The following is a 17,804-nucleotide window of genomic DNA, read 5'->3' as shown; positions in this document are numbered from 1 at the left end:
AGACAAATTTCAATAAAAAATGTAGGTATTTTAGGACTGTCCTTTTAAAAATAAAAATGAGATGAGTCTCGCCCAATAAAATGCACTAACTGCGGGGCCCTCAATAAATGTTTAATTGAGTATTTAGAATTCGGGATGGATTGTTTAGTGAATTCCACAGTCTTACCCATAAATAATAACACGCTAATCGCTTTAGGCATGATTTTAATAATAATACATTCTTAAACACGGGTGCGCATTTATGCGACCCAAATCCAAATCCCAAAACATTGAATAAAAATACGTTCCGGCTCGCGGGTGCATTTTATGTGACGCAATCCAAAGACATGTTTTTAAATAATGTTCACATTCTTGTAAAAATAATTAAAAAATAATAAAAGCGGTAAAAAGATAAAATTTGCACATAAGTTCATATTTTTATTAAAATTAGATAAATAAGCCGAATATGACAGTTGAGCGACCGTGCTAGAACCACGGAACTCGGGAATGCCTAACACCTTCTCCCGGGTTAACAGAATTCCTTATCCGGATTTCTGGTACGCAGACTGTAATATGGAGTCATTCTTTTCCTCGATTCGGGATTAAAATTGGTGACTTGGGACACCCTAAATCTCCCAAGTGGCGACTCTGAAATAAATAAACAAATCCCGTTTCGATTGTCCTTTAATTGGAAAAAACTCCCTACGTACCCTCGCAGGGGCGGAAAAAGGAGGTGTGACAATTGTTTCTATTATTGATTCCCTTGTCGGGATGTTATTATTTCTATTGTTGATTTCCTTGCCGGGATGTATTGTTTCTATTTGTTTGGATGAGGAAGAGTGTAAAGCACGAAGGGTGATGCCGTGCATGATATTATGAGTGAGTGTTAATGCACGAAAGGTGATATGTCGTGTTGATATTGTGAGTGTTAATGCACGAAGGGTGATGTCGTGCCATGATTTGAGAGCTAATGCACGAAGGATGATGTCGTGTCACGATTATGAGAGTTAGTGCACGAAGGGTGATGTCGTGTCGTTTCTGTTGTTTCTTATGGTGAGAACAAGAGTAAAAGCACGAAGGGTGATGCCGTGCACGTGTTACTATTTCATTATCCCTGTTGATACAAATATGGTGTTCGTTATGCTTCTCTGTTGAATTATAGTTAGAATTTTATATTCCCCACAGCATGTTTCCCCTTCCATCTTTATCTGTTATTTTTTGTTATTATTGCTCTAATCGTATATGCTTTAACTACACAGGTTTATATGGTTGTCGTGTCCTAGCCCCGTCACTACTTCACCGAGGTTAGGCTCTACACTTACGAGTACATGGGATCGGTTATACTGATATTGCACTCTGCACTTTTTGTGCTGATCTCGGCGCCGGACCTTGTGAGTAGATTCGAGGTTGTTGCCTTTAGTCCAGGGAGACCAAGGTAGATCTACTGGCGTTCGCAGAGCCTAAAGTCCCATTTTTCACATTTTAGTTTCTTCTGGCTCTTCTATTTCGAGAACAGTTGTACTTCTTTCAGACTTATATTTGTAGCAAATCTTAGTCGTTCGTGGATTGTGACACCATATCTTTGGGGTAGCTATGTATTAGAATTATTGGATTGCTATATCACTTCCGCATTTCATAATTATTATATTTTAGTTATTATCTGTTTATGTTTGAATTAATAATAATGGTTGTAAAACTGTAATTGTCGGCTTGCCTAACTTTTACGAGTAGGCGCCATCACGATTCCCGTATGTGGGGAAAATTCGGGTCATGACACACGTTCAAACCTTCAAATTTGACGTCAAACGACTCGAAACTAGTCAAACATTACATAAACTAATCAATTTATGCTCAAAAGTTCATAATTCCACCATTTAAGTGATTGCTCAACCTAAATTGCAAGATTCCTAAAATTCACCCTTGGGCCCACATAATCGGATTCCGGAATTTTTTAAAGAAAGTGGTTACCCATAACATTAGGAACATAAATATATAATTTCTACTAAATTCCATAATAAAATTCGTAGTTAAATCTCATTTTAATCAAAACCCTATGTTTTCACCTAAACCCATGATTTTTACTAATTTATATGTTATTATCTACCCATAAACTATATATTTAACCCACATTGTGTAAATATTACTTACCTCAAAGTTAAGTCGAAATCCCCTCTTTGAGAGCTCCCCAATCGCCCAAATGTGTAAAGAGTGGGAGAAAAATGCCTAACCGTATTAAATAAAGTGCACTGCCCCAGCGATTTTTGCACTTGCGGTGCATAGGCCGCACCTATGGATACGCTTATGTGGACCAGGTGTCCGCTTCTACTGACTTGGCTGGGCCAGCTGGGGTTGCTTCTGTGGACAGATTTCTGGTCTTGCGGTCCTGCTTCTGCGAAAAGGCGCCGCATCTGCGGAACCTGGGCTGCCTTCCTTGGGCCGCAGGTGTGGTTATGACAGCAGGTAGAGCTTCAGCTCTTGCTACAAACTTTCAACTTGGTCCGGGCCTCGTTTAGTTGACGCTCGGGGACCCCAGGGCCCCACCCGAACATACCAACAAGTTCGGGATCATAAATGGACTCGCTCGAACTTTCGGAACGCCCGAAACAACATTAAAACTAAAAATATAATGGGGAGGCATACGTACTACTAAAGGAACAGGGTCAGATACCCTACCAGAACTAGGAGATACGTTAACCATCTTTTTTTCCTTTTTCCTCAAACGAAGAGGATGTTGCAAGTAGAGAAGGGTTATGAGCAGTTGGTACTACCGGAATCAAGGAAGGCATATACACAGTAGTGAAGCTGTGAGGATAAGAACTCTAAAATGAAGAATGAGGGAGAAGACACAGAGGTTCGATGCTAAAAATGCAAAACATAGGTAAATAGTTGTTTATCCCTATTTATAAGAGTTCAAGCACCAGGATCGAGAAAACAAACCATCACTACCCAGCGCATTATCGAAATGGTAGATGCACGAAAAATGATGCAAGGCATTAGGAAGATGCGTAATAATGATGCATGATGTCATGACGTCACTCTGAATCAACATGACCTTAGGTTGCGGCTCACGAAAGGGCATGTTGCTCGTCTGAAATGCTACTACTCGACATGTTTGCCTAAACTTCTCAACCACAACTAACAGAGTCCGCTCATCAAGGTCGTCCAAGGTCGGCCTTCATAAGCGGAGGGATTAACTATATAGGCTAAAAATTGCCTTAAGGGAATTGAGCATAAAGTGGTATTAAGGAAAAAGATGTGGTTGAGGTCGACTAGGAAACAGTGGGATTCATGGACGGGCAGTCGACAATGGTCGAGGGAGCATCAAGGATAGAGCACTAATGGCTGGTTTTTGCAATAAGATATTAAAGAGAATATTCCATTGAATATTCTCTGCAATTGTACTATTAGGGTTGATTAGGGATATGTCTCATATAAATAGAAAAAGAGATAAGGGGATAAGTCATGTAATATTCATTTGATAAGAACACTTTTTGAGAAGAAGACTCTCTCTCTAGCAAAGATACAAACTCTACCTTTTTAATAAGATTCCATCTTCTATTATTTTATACTTTTCCATCAGATCCGAGAATAGTTCCAATATTATAGGATTTGTTTGTCATTCATCACTGTCAGAAAAGAGATTCATCCATCTCATTCAATATTGGGTGAATCATTCTCCTTATCTATATAAATATCATTTATTGCTATTTATTGCTTGATGTTCCTCTATTATTGCTCAAATCCTTCGGAATATTAAATGTGCATTGTTTTCAGTCACTACTAGAAATCCGAAAAAAAACGACCAAAAATTTGCGACCAAAATTGGTCTGTCAAAAAAAGCGACCAAAGTTGGTCACTAAATTGGAGAAGATTATTAAATAATTATTCTAAATACATTAGCGACCAACGTTGGTCGCTTTTTGGTCGATAATGTGGTCAAAATGTTGACCGGACTGGTCAGACTTGCTTGGTAAAAGAAATATTGAAATTAGCGACTAACTTTGGTCGCTTTTTGGTCGATAATGTGGTCAAAATGTTGACCGTACTGGTCAGACTTGCTTGATCAAAGAAATATTGAATAGGACCCAGTTATAAAATTTTAATAATTATATTATTATTTAAAAAAATTATAAAATATAAATAAATATAATTTAAAATTAGTGACCAAAGTTGGTCGCTTACGAAAGGGGAAGCAGATAGAGACCAACTTTGGTCGCTAATCTTGTCACGACCCGGATTTCTCACTTTAATAATTATATTATTATTTTAAAAAATTATAAAATATAAATAAATATAATTCAAAATTAGCGACCAAAGTTGGTCGCTTACGAAAGGGAAAGCAGATAGAAACCAACTTTGGTCGCTAATTTAGGACCCACTTCTAAAATTTTAATATTATATTATTATTTTAAATATTATATAAAATATAAATAAATCTTATTTAAAATTAGCGACCAACTTTGGTCGCAAATTTTAATTTTTGGATAATTAGCGACCGACGTTGGTCGCTATTTTTTGACTGTTTGACCAAAATAGCCACTAACGTTGGTCGCTATTTCTAAAAATAATTAAATAAATTTTTTTTTCTTTTTAGTTTTTAAATATTATAAGCTATAAAAAATCTTATTAGCTATAAATATTTATTTTATTTAACTATAATTATTATAAATAATTAAAAACTATAAGCATAATCTTTTAAAAAATTATATTAACTAGGTAATTACTTTTAATAGATTATAATAGCATGTATGTAAATGAATTTTTTAAATTATATTTTAGTATATGAGTAATTTCATACACACGCATAAACTATATTATAATTGATGATCAATCTTATACATTACTACGTACGAATAATTAATGAATTGATAAACCAATATAATATTATTCTATGAATTGTATATATATATATATACATATATATATATATATATATAGAGAGAGAGAGAGAGAGAGAGAGAGACAGAGAGAGAGAGAGAGAGACAGATACTTCACTATAATACTATAACGTATATATAACTTGTTATAGTATAGTATATGTTAGTGTGTGTATATATAACACACACTTCGTGCTACTTTAACTACATATATAGCATGTTATAGTATATGCTATTGTGTTCATTATTTGTATTATAATAGAGTTAATGAATTACATTCATTCATCAATAGGTTATAAGTCGATATTCTGTCGTTATTTAGCTACGGAATATGGCTTGTCGCTACACGCTATTTTTTTGTAGTGTATAAATTGAAATTTTAGGATATGAATTGAATTTTGTGGATATGAATTGAGCCTTTAGGATATGAATTGAGCCTTTAGGATATGAATTGGACTTTTAGGATATGAATCGAACCTTTAGGATATGAATTGGACTTTTAGTTTATGTATTGGAATTTTAGTTTATAAATTGAAATTTTAGGATATGAATTGAACTTTTGTGGATATGAGTTGAACCTTTAGGATATGAATTGAACCTTTAGGATATGAATTGAAATTTTTGGTTTATGTATTGGAATTTTAGTTTATAAATTAAAATCTTTAGGATATGAATTGAAATTTTTGTGTATGAATTGAACTTTTAGGATATGAATTGAGCCTTTAGGATATGAATTGAACCTTTAGGATATGAATTGGACTTTTAGTTTATGTATTGGAATTTTAGTTTATAAATTGAAATTTTAGGATATGAATTGAACTTTTGTGGATATGAATTGAAATTTTAGGATATGAATTGAACTTTTGTGGATATGAGTTGAACTTTTAGGATATGAATTGAGCTTTTAGGATATGAATTGAACCTTTAGGATATGAATTGGACTTTTAGTTTATGTATTGAAATTTTAGTTTATAAATTGAAATTTTAGGATATAAATTGAACTTTTGTGGATATGAGTTGAACTTTTAGGATATGAATTGAGCCTTTAAGATATGAATTGAACCTTTAGGATATGAATTGGACTTTTAGTTTGTGTATTGGAATTTTAGTTTATAAATTGAAATTTTAGGATATGAATTGAACTTTTGTGGATATAAGTTGAACTTTTAGGATATGAATTGAGCCTTTAGGATATGAATTGGACTTTTAGTTTATGTATTGGAATTTTAGTTTATAAATTGAAATTTTAGGATATGAATTGAACTTTTGTGGATATGAGTTGAACCTTTAGGATATGAATTGAGCCTTTAGGATATGAATTGGGCTTTTAGGATATGAATTGGACTTTTAGTTTATGTATTGGATTTTTAGTTTATAAATTGAAATTTTAGGATATGAATTGAATTTTGTGGATATGAATTGAACTTTTAGGATATGAATTGAGTCTTTAGGATATGAATTGGACTTTTAGTTTATGTATTGGAATTTTAGTTTATAAATTGAAATTTTAGGATATGAATTGAACTTTTGTGGATATGAATTGAACTTTTAGGATATGAATTGAGCTTTTAGGATATGAATTGGACTTTTAGTTTATGTATTGGATTTTTAGTTTATAAATTGAAATTTTAGGATGTGAATTGAACTTTTGTGGATATGAATTGAACTTTTAGGATATGAATTGAGCCTTTAGGATATGAATTGGACTTTTAGGATATGAATTGAACTTTTTAGGATATGAGTTGAACTTTTAGGATATGAATTGAACCTTTAGGATATGAATTGAAATTTTTGTGTATGAATTGAACTTTTAGGATATGAATTGAGCTTTTAAGATATGAATTGAACCTTTAGGATATGAATTGGACTTTTAGTTTATGTATTGGAATTTTAGTTTATAAATTGAAATTTTAGGATATGAATTGAACTTTTGTAGGTATGAATTGAACTTTTAGGATATGAATTGAGCCTTTAGGATATGATTGAACTTTATACTTTGTTGGTTTTAATGTTGTTGTTGTGTTGTTACTGTTGTTGTTGTTGTTGTTGGTATTGTTGTTGTTGTTGCTTGTAATAGGGAATTTGGTCGCTTTTCTATTTAAAAAAAATACTTTCTGGGCAATAGTGACCAAGGTTGGTCGCTAATTAACCCAGATATCCTAAAAAGCGACCAACTTTGATCGCTATTTTATTTTTAAAAAAATCTGAAAAATAGCGACCAATTTTGGTCGCTTACGTTTAAAAAATAATTAAATTCTTGAAATTAGCGACTAATTTTGGTCGCTAATGTTTAAAAAAATATAATAAAAAAAAAGCGACCAACTTTGGTCGCTATTTTTCAGATTTTAATATATAATATTTGAGTTACAGACCAAAGCTGGTCGCTATATTTTGAATAATAATAAATAAATAAATAAATAAATAACTTAATTTAAATATAGAGACCAACTTTGGTCGCTAAATTTATATTATTAAAATATTAAAGTGACCAAAGTTGGTCGGTATATTGTTTACCCGGAATATTTGGTCCTTTTACCTTAGAGACCAAAGTTGGTCGTTAATTAGTGACCAACTTTGGTCTCTAAGGTAAAGCGACCATCAAAATAGCGACCAAGCCAGTTTGGACGCTTTTTGGTCGCTTTTTGACGTGTAAGCGATCAACTTTGGTCGCTTTTTGTGATCGTTTTTTTTTCGGATTTCTAATAGTGAGTTTCCCACCAACATTAGCTCACGTTATTTATGCTAATTATTTCTAAATCTAGAGATATTATCATTAACTATGTTAATCCTTTATTATATAAGATTTCATAGTTTAACAGAAAGTTTATACTTTTTGGTCAAACAATAACAAAAGAAAAATACTGCCAAAGGAGCAATTTTCCGCCTCCATATACAACGTTGAATCGTATATTTTACCACGAAGAAAATAGAGAAAACTTCTAGGCCTAATTTGTGTAGTGGCTTTAAGCATCTCTAATGTTATAATAGAATTAGAGAAGTTCTGAGTATCGAGTTGTCTTTGTTACGACTCATTTTACCTGTCAATGTGAGATTTTTATGCGTGAATTTAATCGGGTTCAATATGAATATCGGACACTTGATAGTGACGGGAAACAAAAAGAAAATTAAAAAGAGGAGTCTTGACGGTAACTTCTATGTCTGTACTGTGCTCTTTCTTTGTAGTAAGTATGTCTAATATGCAATTTTTTTCTTAACTCTCTTTATTCCGTCGTTACATTGATAAAATTTTCTCCAACTGTATATCATTTAGAACAACAGATTATTTATTTAGTGAGTTTTGTACCATACGATTATAAATTTGAATGTACTATAAATATGGTAAATTTCAATTAATTTTGACCAAGCAGATTTGTGATCAAGTAAGAATCTAAGAAAATCAATTAATAGGATACAAAATTAAATGTTGACGCGCACTTTCCTTTTCAAAAATTTGGTAAACTTTAGTAGCCTTTTTTAAAAAACACAGCATTAATTAATTGATGCATACGAACACCTTCGTTCATGTAAAGAAATCCTTTTATAAAAGGTTGAAAGAAGTTCCTTTCTTTCCCTCTGTTGATTGAAGGAAGCCCTATCTAAAAAAGAACTCCAAAAGGTACTTTCTTCAATTAGTTCTTACTCTTCCTATACTTAACATCTTTGGCTTTTAATCATGGCTTTTGCTTTTATAGTTATATTGTTTTCTCAATTTTGTGCTCCTTAACTTTGAAAGAAATTTTACCATTACAAACTTCACTATTTCAACATGCATGGACGTTAAAATAAGTAACTAAACAGATCCCCAGGAAGAAAAAAATCCACAAACAATACTTTTCTTTTTTAGATTTTTGTTAGAGTTTTCTCTTAGTAGAAAAGTTAAATAACATACATAAATTGAGCTATTACGGAGAGAAACATGGTCAGTAAGAATTCATGATATAGCCGACACCAACTTGTTTGGGATTGAGACGCAGTTATTGTTGTTGTATAGACATTACATACCATCTTATTATTGTTTTAAAGAATCTTTTGTTTGACTTTGTGTTTGTATTTCTCCATTGTGGGGAGAGATTCAAATCAATATTTTTCCATCTTGAAGAATTTTGTTTAAATTGTGTTAGATCAAGAAAGGAGAGATGGGGCGTGCAAAACTGAAGATGGAACTAATAAGCAAAGAGAAAGGAAGGAATGCAACATTCAAGAAAAGGAAAGACGGACTAATGAAGAAATTGTATGAATTTACAACTCTTTGCAATGTGAATGGATGTATGATCATGTATGGACCTAAACAAAGCAATGGTTCCAACTCTGAGCCTGAGATTTGGACAAACAATAGCATGCAATCTGGGAATAGTACTAATAAAACTGTACAAGTTGAAGAGATTCAGAATCTTATCGACGAATACAAAAAGGAGAGTAGTATGCAATCTGGCAGTACAAAAACCTTTGGATTGTCTGATTATTTCCTCGATCGAAACAAGAAAGTTGAGGAAGAGTTGATCAAGTTGAGAAAGATGAACATGCAGAAAAAATACCCATGTTGGTTAGAGTTCATGAACCAGTTATCTGAAATTAAGTTAAGGGAATTCTTAACTTTATTGGATGACAAAGTTGAGAAAGTGAAGTCAAGAATTGATTTGCTCAAAGGGAATTTTTCAAGTGAAGGATTAAGCCAATTGACTCATTACAATGATAATGTTAATCCTCTATTGGTACAAGGAGGAATGGAACATGGAGGTAATTTCATGAATAATAATCAAGAACAAGGTGCAATTTATCCTTATTGTAGTTCCATCATTAATCATCAAGAAATGATGATGTTAATGATGAATGAGAATGATTGGCAATATAACGGTGCATCATCATCCTCTTCCTCCAATGGCAACAATAATATGAGGTGTGCATTAATGAAGTATGAGACAATGATGTCTCATAACATGATGCTTAATAATCAAATGACATATTCACCATATGTAGCTCCAACAATTCTGCAGCCAGCTCCATACATGATGATGCCAAGTGCTTTGCCCCAAATGTACCATCCTACGAAGGAAAACGAGCGAGACGAGAAACTAAAACTATCACCTTATTTGAGGCAGTAGCAACAGAAGAAGATTTGGTCTTTTGATCTTCCTTCAGCCTAGAAAGTATGTTGCTACTTTAGCGAGAATGAAACCATTTCTTCTATCATCAAGCGATGTACAAGGAACTATTTTTGTTATATATAGGATTCTCCTTTGTTTTAGTGTTTTGAAGTAGTACTTGAGATATCTCAGGACTTGTTTTTTATTTCTATTTTAGAAATTTATTGTTTGTTTTTTTTGGCACTCCAAATCCTTTTTTGTTTAATCTATTGCCACATATATTGGTAAGCTAGAAACTCTTAGAAAAAAGAATAAGCTCATAGTTCCAACGCAGTGGCAAGGAAATTATAAATCAACTTTATCAACATTCAAGATCTAGACTTATGCGTCAGTGCACTACTTCCCCCCATTGAAGTTGTTAAATAATTTAGAATACTTATAATAATGATATGAATTCAAGTTAAGTACACCTACAGCGTGTATGTTTTTACCCCAACAATGAATTCTAGATTGTGATATCAATCTAATTATCAGTTTTATAAAGTTACCAATTAATTAATTCTTGTCATATACTAAGCGACATCAAGAGTGCATAACTTCAAATTACGCAGAAGAGGCGTCACAGTATAAAGCTATGCATTACTGCCTTTCGCTTTTGAATATGTTGAACGCCGTAATGGTCCTAATTGTTAGTGGCGGAGCAAGAATTCCCATAAGGGGAGTCAAAATATAAGAAAATAAATATATAAAAAAACACGAGGAATCGACATACAATATATATACATAAAAATATTTTTTTACCTATCTATGCATATAAATTTCTGGCAAAGAGGTGTCAATTTGACACCCCTTGGTAAAGAGACCACAACGCTTCCCTAATAAATACAAGGGATTTTTACACAAATAGCCGACGATATTTATTGTTTACTTTTTTCGGAATACAATATATTCAATGTGATCCCGCAAGTGGGGAGAGGTTGTGAAGATGAGGCCAATATGTCACTCTAATAAATAGAGTAACAGAAAAATACAAGCTTTACTTGTACAAAGACTAAGCAAAATATACTACTTATGTACTTTTGCCATCCACTCTAACCAAGGAGCCTTTAGGCAGGGGTAAGATATGCGTACTCACTACTCCCAGGGGTATGTTAGTTGTTGTTCTAACCAAGGAGATGCAGGATTCCAATACTTTTAGTAGTTCAACGATTTCAAACATCCCATGTTACCAACAAGAACGAGGCCGAAAAAACAAAAAACAAAAAGTAAACAAGACGAAAAATTACACTATGCACATAATGCAAAATTTAATTTTGAATCCCCTTTCACACAACCCAAAAGCATGGCTTAGTAGTTCAATTTCCACTAGCTACAATCTCTTTAAATTTTTTAACTTATTCCTTTTTTGAACCCTCTCAGCAGAAGTTCTGCCTCCGCCACTGAGTCTAAGCAAGGAAATGCAGGATTCCCACAAACTCCCTTCTGGAGAAACTGCAATCAGTCAGCGCATAAGTAATATGATGACTAAAAAGGAAACATAATAGAACTAAATTGTTAGCCCCATTGTAAAGTAATAATAGCTAGGACTGCATGCGGGGGAGGTCATCAACATTTCATCAATACTGCAAAAAATCAAAAACAAAAAGTAGAGATCTTTGGAAAAGAAACAAACATGGCAAAAGACAATAGAAAAGAAACTGAACCCTTTTCCTTTCTTAAAGATGAGATGAAAACTAACAAAAGAGACTAGTACAGCCATCCCAGAAGCCACCAATGGGAGGAATATGCCTATATGCCTAATTAACAAAAGCAAAACACAAAAAGGGGAAATAGGGATGTCTTTTGATGCTTCAGGACTACCTAGTCATAAGATGCCTCTTGGAGGCATCATGATTCACACACTACTTTTGAATGGCCTTGAATTAATTGAGAGGTTTTTGGTGAGAGAAACAAGAGACGCAGTATCAGCCGACTTGGTCTTCAGCTCTTCCTCATGTATCTTGTCTCCTCCTTTGAATTGTTTCTGCACCACAACAATATTAAAATTATGATATTTGAAACGGATTGCTAAACACGACCAATATTGCCCAGACATTAACTGTTTTTGATGAAATGTGTGCTTCAAACACAAATAACTATGTCCAAAGCTTTACATGAAACATCCAGCCAGTCTACTTGTTGAAGATTATCTAAATGCACAAGAAGAGAGAGAAACTCACAAGAGAATCAGTTTTCTCGAATACATCAGCTTGACCAGCTGGTTTTGTACTCCTTTTAGTCTTGAGCAATTTCTCACGCTTTTCATAGAAATTGAAATCATCCAATATAGATGTCTTCTCCGAGTAGCTCTTAAAAATGTTAAGCATTTCCATACCTTCCTTCAGCCCAATCTGGAAAGACAGCATCATTGTTAAATAACTTTATAATTAAGAAACGAGACAGAAGCTGAGAGCCAAGGGAACAATTAGAGACAAAACCTAAAAGTTCAAATTCAAATTCTGCCATTCCAATCAGAGACCTTTATAGGAATAGCCAAAATGGTAGAGCGAGAACAGAAGCATACCTCCTGAGTATCTCTGCTATAGGTTACAGGTCTATTATCATTGTTTTCGAGGATAATGTGCCTGAACTGTGTGTTAGGGACATCTTTAACTATGTGCCACTTCACTGGGAAGAATCCGCTCCACTTATCAAGCTGCCAAAAGTCCATGTTTCTCTTGAAGTCAACCTGTCCAACCATCTCAGCTACACCTAAAAACTGTCCACTACCATTTACCTGAAATTCCAAAGAGAACGAAATCAGAAAAAGTTACATCAAGACCGCCCATAACATTCTAAATATGTTTTTAACAAAAATAAGGGGAAAAGGAATGAGCCTCCATTCAAAGACGCATGCACAAATGAAAACAATCACATTCAGATGTAGATATTTATTTCCAACCGAAGAAACATGAAACAGAGTATAACTTACTGAAAAGAAGAGGAACACAGGACAGCTTGAACCAGCTCCACTTGCTTTACCCTCAGCATCACGGAAGGCAGCATCCAGTTTCTTGTTCCCGTTAGGAGTACTTGACCATACATCATATTTGACACACTTGTGAATATCATCTTCACTGTATGACTTGATAACATAAAACAAGGCATTATCGTACTGAGTCTTGAAATCCTCTTTATTATACTTCTTCTGAATAATTGGCCCAAGTTGATCCTCCTCAGCAGATGGTTTTGAAGGATTGCTCCTGCTGTCGGCGCGGGGACCACGAGGTAACTCAGTTGAGGCCTCAAACACACCATTTCTGGTGAAATTTCCACGTGATTTGAATCTGTAGTTCCCATTCCACATTCTACCATTTGCTTGGTAGTTAGTGGGATCATAAGGCATGAAAAAACCTTGATTTTGACTGGTGTATGATGGGAAATCCCCAACCATATGAAACCCCTTAATCAGGCCTCCAGACTGGATATCGGGTCGAAACTGCCAACACAAATGGATTAAAAGATGTTAAAGAAACAAAAAGAGAAAATTCATCACTAATAACACGAGAAAAAACATCAGAAAACGAAGAACTTGAGAGCGCTTTTAACATAGGTTTCCCCATCCAGGGAAACATTAAACAGACCTTGTTCGCTGGTTTGAAAGGCTGAGCTTGATGGTTAGACTTTGGCAGATTTGACGCAGCAGTAGACTGTCGAGTCTTTGGGTTAAAGAGTACGGGCGAGTTTTTGTTTGCGAAAGAGCTATTCGTTTTTGTAGAATTAAAACCATTTGACTTGTCTGAACCATTTCGGCCAAATGTTGATTTAACATTCCCAGATTTGGGAGCAGCACTATTGGTAATATCTGCACAGTACGTCGAACCCCATGTATAACATGGCAACGACTCTGAACCATATGAGACAGGTTGTTGAAGATATCCAGATGATAGATAGGACTGCTTCCCATCACCCCCCACAAATCCAGCACTGTAAGGATTATAGCCGGGAAGATAGTAGAGAAGGGAACCATTATCTGATTGAATACCCTGAAAATCACCAGATTGCATTTAGTTGTCAGGAAACAAATCAATAAATCACCAGATTGCATTTAGTTGTCAGGCAACAAAGCAATTTAACATAATTTGCATATTAGAGAAGTAGCACTAACCGCATTAAAGTAAGCTTGATCATCTAACTGATTAAAAGTCCCATTATAGCCTGTAAAAAGCAGCAAGTTACACGTTATCATCCAAACGATTATACTAGATAATTCAACAGCAAACCAAGTACATCCACAGATCAACTTTAAGGAATAAGGAGTAAGGAATTGAAAATATACTATGTGCCACAATCCGTAAACAAGTACCCACGGATGTAGCAATCTCTCTTAAAGAGTATATAAAGCATGTCCTAAAGATATAGTTCATCACAAGTCAACCCTCATAGAATGTAGCAAACTTAGGCTAATCTGCTGACTTCTCAGTACTTGCGACAGCTGTCGGAGAAGCTCATCCCCCTCAATTTAACTTAAGCTTCAAAACTTAAAGGCACAATAAGAAAACAATTAACACCTTACAGTATATAACTATATGAATAAGATACACACTTATTTTTCATAAGATAAAGAACAAGTTCCAATCAAGATTTTTTATATTTTTATATACAGAATAGTATTCAAGTGGTGACGATAACGGTAGTTATGTCTGTGCTAGTCTGATCAATAACAAAAACTTTTGCAGCATATTTTTTCTATGATCTGTCCATCATGAGTGAAATAGGAGCTGATTCAAAAACTAAAGGAACAATAAAAAAAATCAATTCAATATCTGACCTGGGTAGTAGTAATCGCAATAGCTAGTAGGTGGATAATAAGCACCTTGCTCTGCAACTGGTGGTTGATCAATTTCACCCTTGATGCCAGTCACAGCTCCCAAAGAAGACAGTGAGTCAGAAACTTTTCCATCTTTTTTGGAAATCTGTACATGTTGTGCGTTTCACCGAAAATTAGAAAGAAAAAGAATGGAACACGCAGTTAGAAGGATAAAAAACTAGACGATAAGCACGATCTTTTAAGTGAACCAAACAAATGCCCACTCACAACTGAAAACATGTGGGATTCAAGAGAAAAGGCATATAAGCACTTCTCAAGCCTGGATAAGCATTATCTTTGTGCCCAACCCACCACCCCCTCTGGCCAACAACCCCTCCCATCCCCACCCCAAGAAAAAATCATTTCTTTTTGAAAAGAAAGAAATATATATTTCAAAGAGCAGGTAATAATAACACATACTTTTGGGCAGAAAAGATAATTCATCATGGAAACAAGAAAAAAAAATGATAGACTTGCAATCACAGAAACAAGACCTTCTAGTAATACAAATCCAAATCAGGAAACCTACTTGATATTTAGCAAAAAATGTTTTTTTACATACAACTCAAAACCACACATACAAGTGTGTCAATAAGAGAAAGTGATTGACTTGCAGCATACCAGATCCTTCTCAGTCAGCTTAATAGAGGAATCAGATTTCGATCCTGGAGCAACTGCTTCAGCTTAAAAATAGTTAAGCAATAACAAAATATACAATAGTTTAGTAAGTTCGACTTCAGGACTTGACAAAAGAACATGTAACTTCAAACAGAGGACTTTTTCCAAACGAAAATCTAGAATCTTATGTTGGGATATTGGGGTGGATTGTAAGCATTATAGTCTTACAAACAGTAGTCATTGCACATCTGATGTCAGCACATGCACCTAAGACTAGGACAATAAATATTTGCAATTATAACACCCAAATTTAGTATGCCCCTTTGCTTTCAGTTTGTAACTTAATCCCACCATGGGAGTTGAACAAAAAATAACAATTAGAGATCAAAGCTGGTTCCTGAAAACATTATTTCAAGAGTTCAGAGTTCATTGAACTCTTCCTTGAGATTTTGAAATTCATATATTCCCTGTCACTTCATAACATTCCAAAATCCGCTTGCCAGCAAAAAAGAATTATATCATATTTTGGAATAATTCAGTCTTCAAATATTTCCAACACATGCGAAATAGTAGATTGGCAAATTATACACATTAAGAACCATGTCCTCACAAATTTCAAAAATTTTATAAAACAGCTAGGAAATGTACTACAACATCCAAGAACAAATATTAGCAGGATACGTTTTTCTATTATCTTCTCTCCTGCCATTGTTGAGCTTCAAAATCCAATTCCTAACCTGCGACCAGTTGGCGTAATGCATAAGATTAAGGTAAAAAGAAAATATATTCTTGGAGAACAAATAAAAGGTTAAGAAAAACAGTTCAATAAGACATAATTGAGAGATTCAAAATCATTTAAGAAAAACATTCTTTTCATGACTAGAAAAGAAGAAAACAACCCACAAACCCATGCAGACAAGAATATCTTCCAAAAACATTGAATTAAACACATGCCTTACAATCATATGTAGACAAAGAAAGACAATGAAATTCATTCCAGGCCATGAACTTGTAGATAGCAGAACAGGATAAAAAATCAAAAAACAAGATATTTTCATGCCTAAAAACAAGGAAATGAAAGATAGCCCATCAAATGTAAGGTTTCCCTCATATTATCCCAAAATTGACCAACAAAGAAAAAGGGTGGACTTATACATTTGAAAAATGTTTCCAATGATTACCCATAAAATAAGGGGACAGAGAAAATATAGTCCTCAATCCTATACTAGTGCTTCATAACAACGCAAGAATATCAGCTAACTAATAGGAGCATACGGATTTCCAATCATTATGACACCTCGACTATTCCACTGGTACCAAATAATTGGAAATTTCCTGAAAAAAAGGTAGCAAGCTATAAAATACCTAGACTTAAGTCTGAAAATAATCACATATCCCCCAAAAAAAACGGAAAACAACACAACAGCTTAGTATAATGCATGTCGTTTTCAGAGCATGTCATACAATTGTCCACATGAAAAAAGCTACCATAAAGTTTTTCACCCAATACAGAAAAACGAAAGGAACTTTAACCTCAATAAAAAATGGAAAAGCATGCTTAATTCTAGTGGAAATAAATACAAAAAAAATGAAAAATCCCAAAACGACTCCTTTTTACAGTAAATCATGTTTAACCACAGAAAAATATTTTTCAGGAAGAAAACCTCAGATCTTTCTTGCTCTGACATGAGTTTGTGTATGTGCATAAAAAACAAAACAAAACAAAAATTCCATTAAAATCATATGAAACAGGAAAAAAAACTATAAATAATCTTTCAAAAGAAGTAAAGGGTTTAGATCTTTCTTACTCGCTTACAGCAACCAAAAATAAACTGAAAAAGAAAATAAAAGAAAAATCAAAGACTCACCTTTTAAAAAAATAAGCAAAACCACCGATCCAGTAAAGCTGATACTATACTAGGTATATGGTTTTGAACCACGAAACCGCTATGGAATAAACGAGCGGTTTTCCTGTGGCAAAGGTTTTGGGAAAACGAAAGAGAAAGAATGAAGAAAGAGCTGCGTGAGAGTATAATAGGAGGCGTGGAGTGTAAAGGCACTGTGACTAAAACCCTTAATTTTGATCTAACGGTTGATATTTGTTCCTTGTTTTGGTGTGAATAGGCTATCTGCCGTTGATTTTATAGTCAATGGCTGGTACTAAAGATTCTTTGTTATTGCCTATTTGAATGGTGGAAGAGCACTAATTTTTATTCTTTTAAAAAATAAATATCTATTGATTTTTTGGATATTGAGAGATATTTTATGACACTTGCAATATTATTAGTTTTACATTTTTAGAAATTGAATTTGGGTTGGGATTTTTTTAAAAATTTGAATGGAAAATAGATAAATAATAGTAAGAAGTTGTTGCAAGTATTAGGTTTGATTGTTAGT

The 17,804-nt window shown here is 33.9% G+C and overlaps 2 protein-coding genes across 4 annotated transcripts; one reads left to right on the top strand and one right to left on the bottom strand.

The window, feature by feature from the left end:
• Positions 1-8,992: 8,992 nt before the first annotated feature.
• On the top strand, positions 8,993-9,958 carry LOC104224525 (agamous-like MADS-box protein AGL80). The gene has a single exon (XM_009776206.2). It carries the CDS (start codon positions 8,993-8,995, stop codon positions 9,956-9,958), a length of 966 nt encoding a protein of 321 aa, XP_009774508.1.
• A 1,248-nt stretch (positions 9,959-11,206) lies between these two features.
• On the bottom strand, positions 11,207-17,441 carry LOC104224524 (YTH domain-containing protein ECT1-like). 3 transcript variants are annotated; one of them, XM_009776205.2, is made up of 11 exons: positions 17,276-17,435; positions 16,089-16,144; positions 15,411-15,472; positions 14,751-14,895; positions 14,088-14,137; positions 13,564-13,965; positions 12,912-13,418; positions 12,504-12,716; positions 12,160-12,330; positions 11,801-11,963; positions 11,207-11,431 (listed from the first exon to the last, which is right to left on the bottom strand). In XM_009776205.2, exons 2-10 carry the CDS (start codon positions 16,114-16,116, stop codon positions 11,835-11,837), a joined length of 1,707 nt encoding a protein of 568 aa, XP_009774507.1. In that variant the 5' UTR covers positions 16,117-16,144; positions 17,276-17,435; the 3' UTR covers positions 11,207-11,431; positions 11,801-11,834. The 3 variants fall into 3 exon arrangements, with proteins under 3 accessions (XP_009774507.1, XP_009774506.1, XP_070023668.1); XM_009776204.2 differs by lacking the exon at positions 11,207-11,431 and having other exon boundaries at positions 11,627-11,963; positions 17,276-17,441; XM_070167567.1 differs by lacking the exons at positions 11,207-11,431; positions 17,276-17,435 and adding an exon at positions 16,362-16,380 and having other exon boundaries at positions 11,627-11,963.
• Between the last annotated feature and the right edge of the window lie 363 nt (positions 17,442-17,804).

The sequence above is a fragment of the Nicotiana sylvestris genome, chromosome 1 (genome assembly GCF_000393655.2).
Source record: "Nicotiana sylvestris chromosome 1, ASM39365v2, whole genome shotgun sequence".
NCBI lineage: Eukaryota > Viridiplantae > Streptophyta > Magnoliopsida > Solanales > Solanaceae > Nicotiana > Nicotiana sylvestris.
Note: the sequence above shows the minus strand (reverse complement) of the source record. Positions and strands in the feature narration are given on the sequence as shown.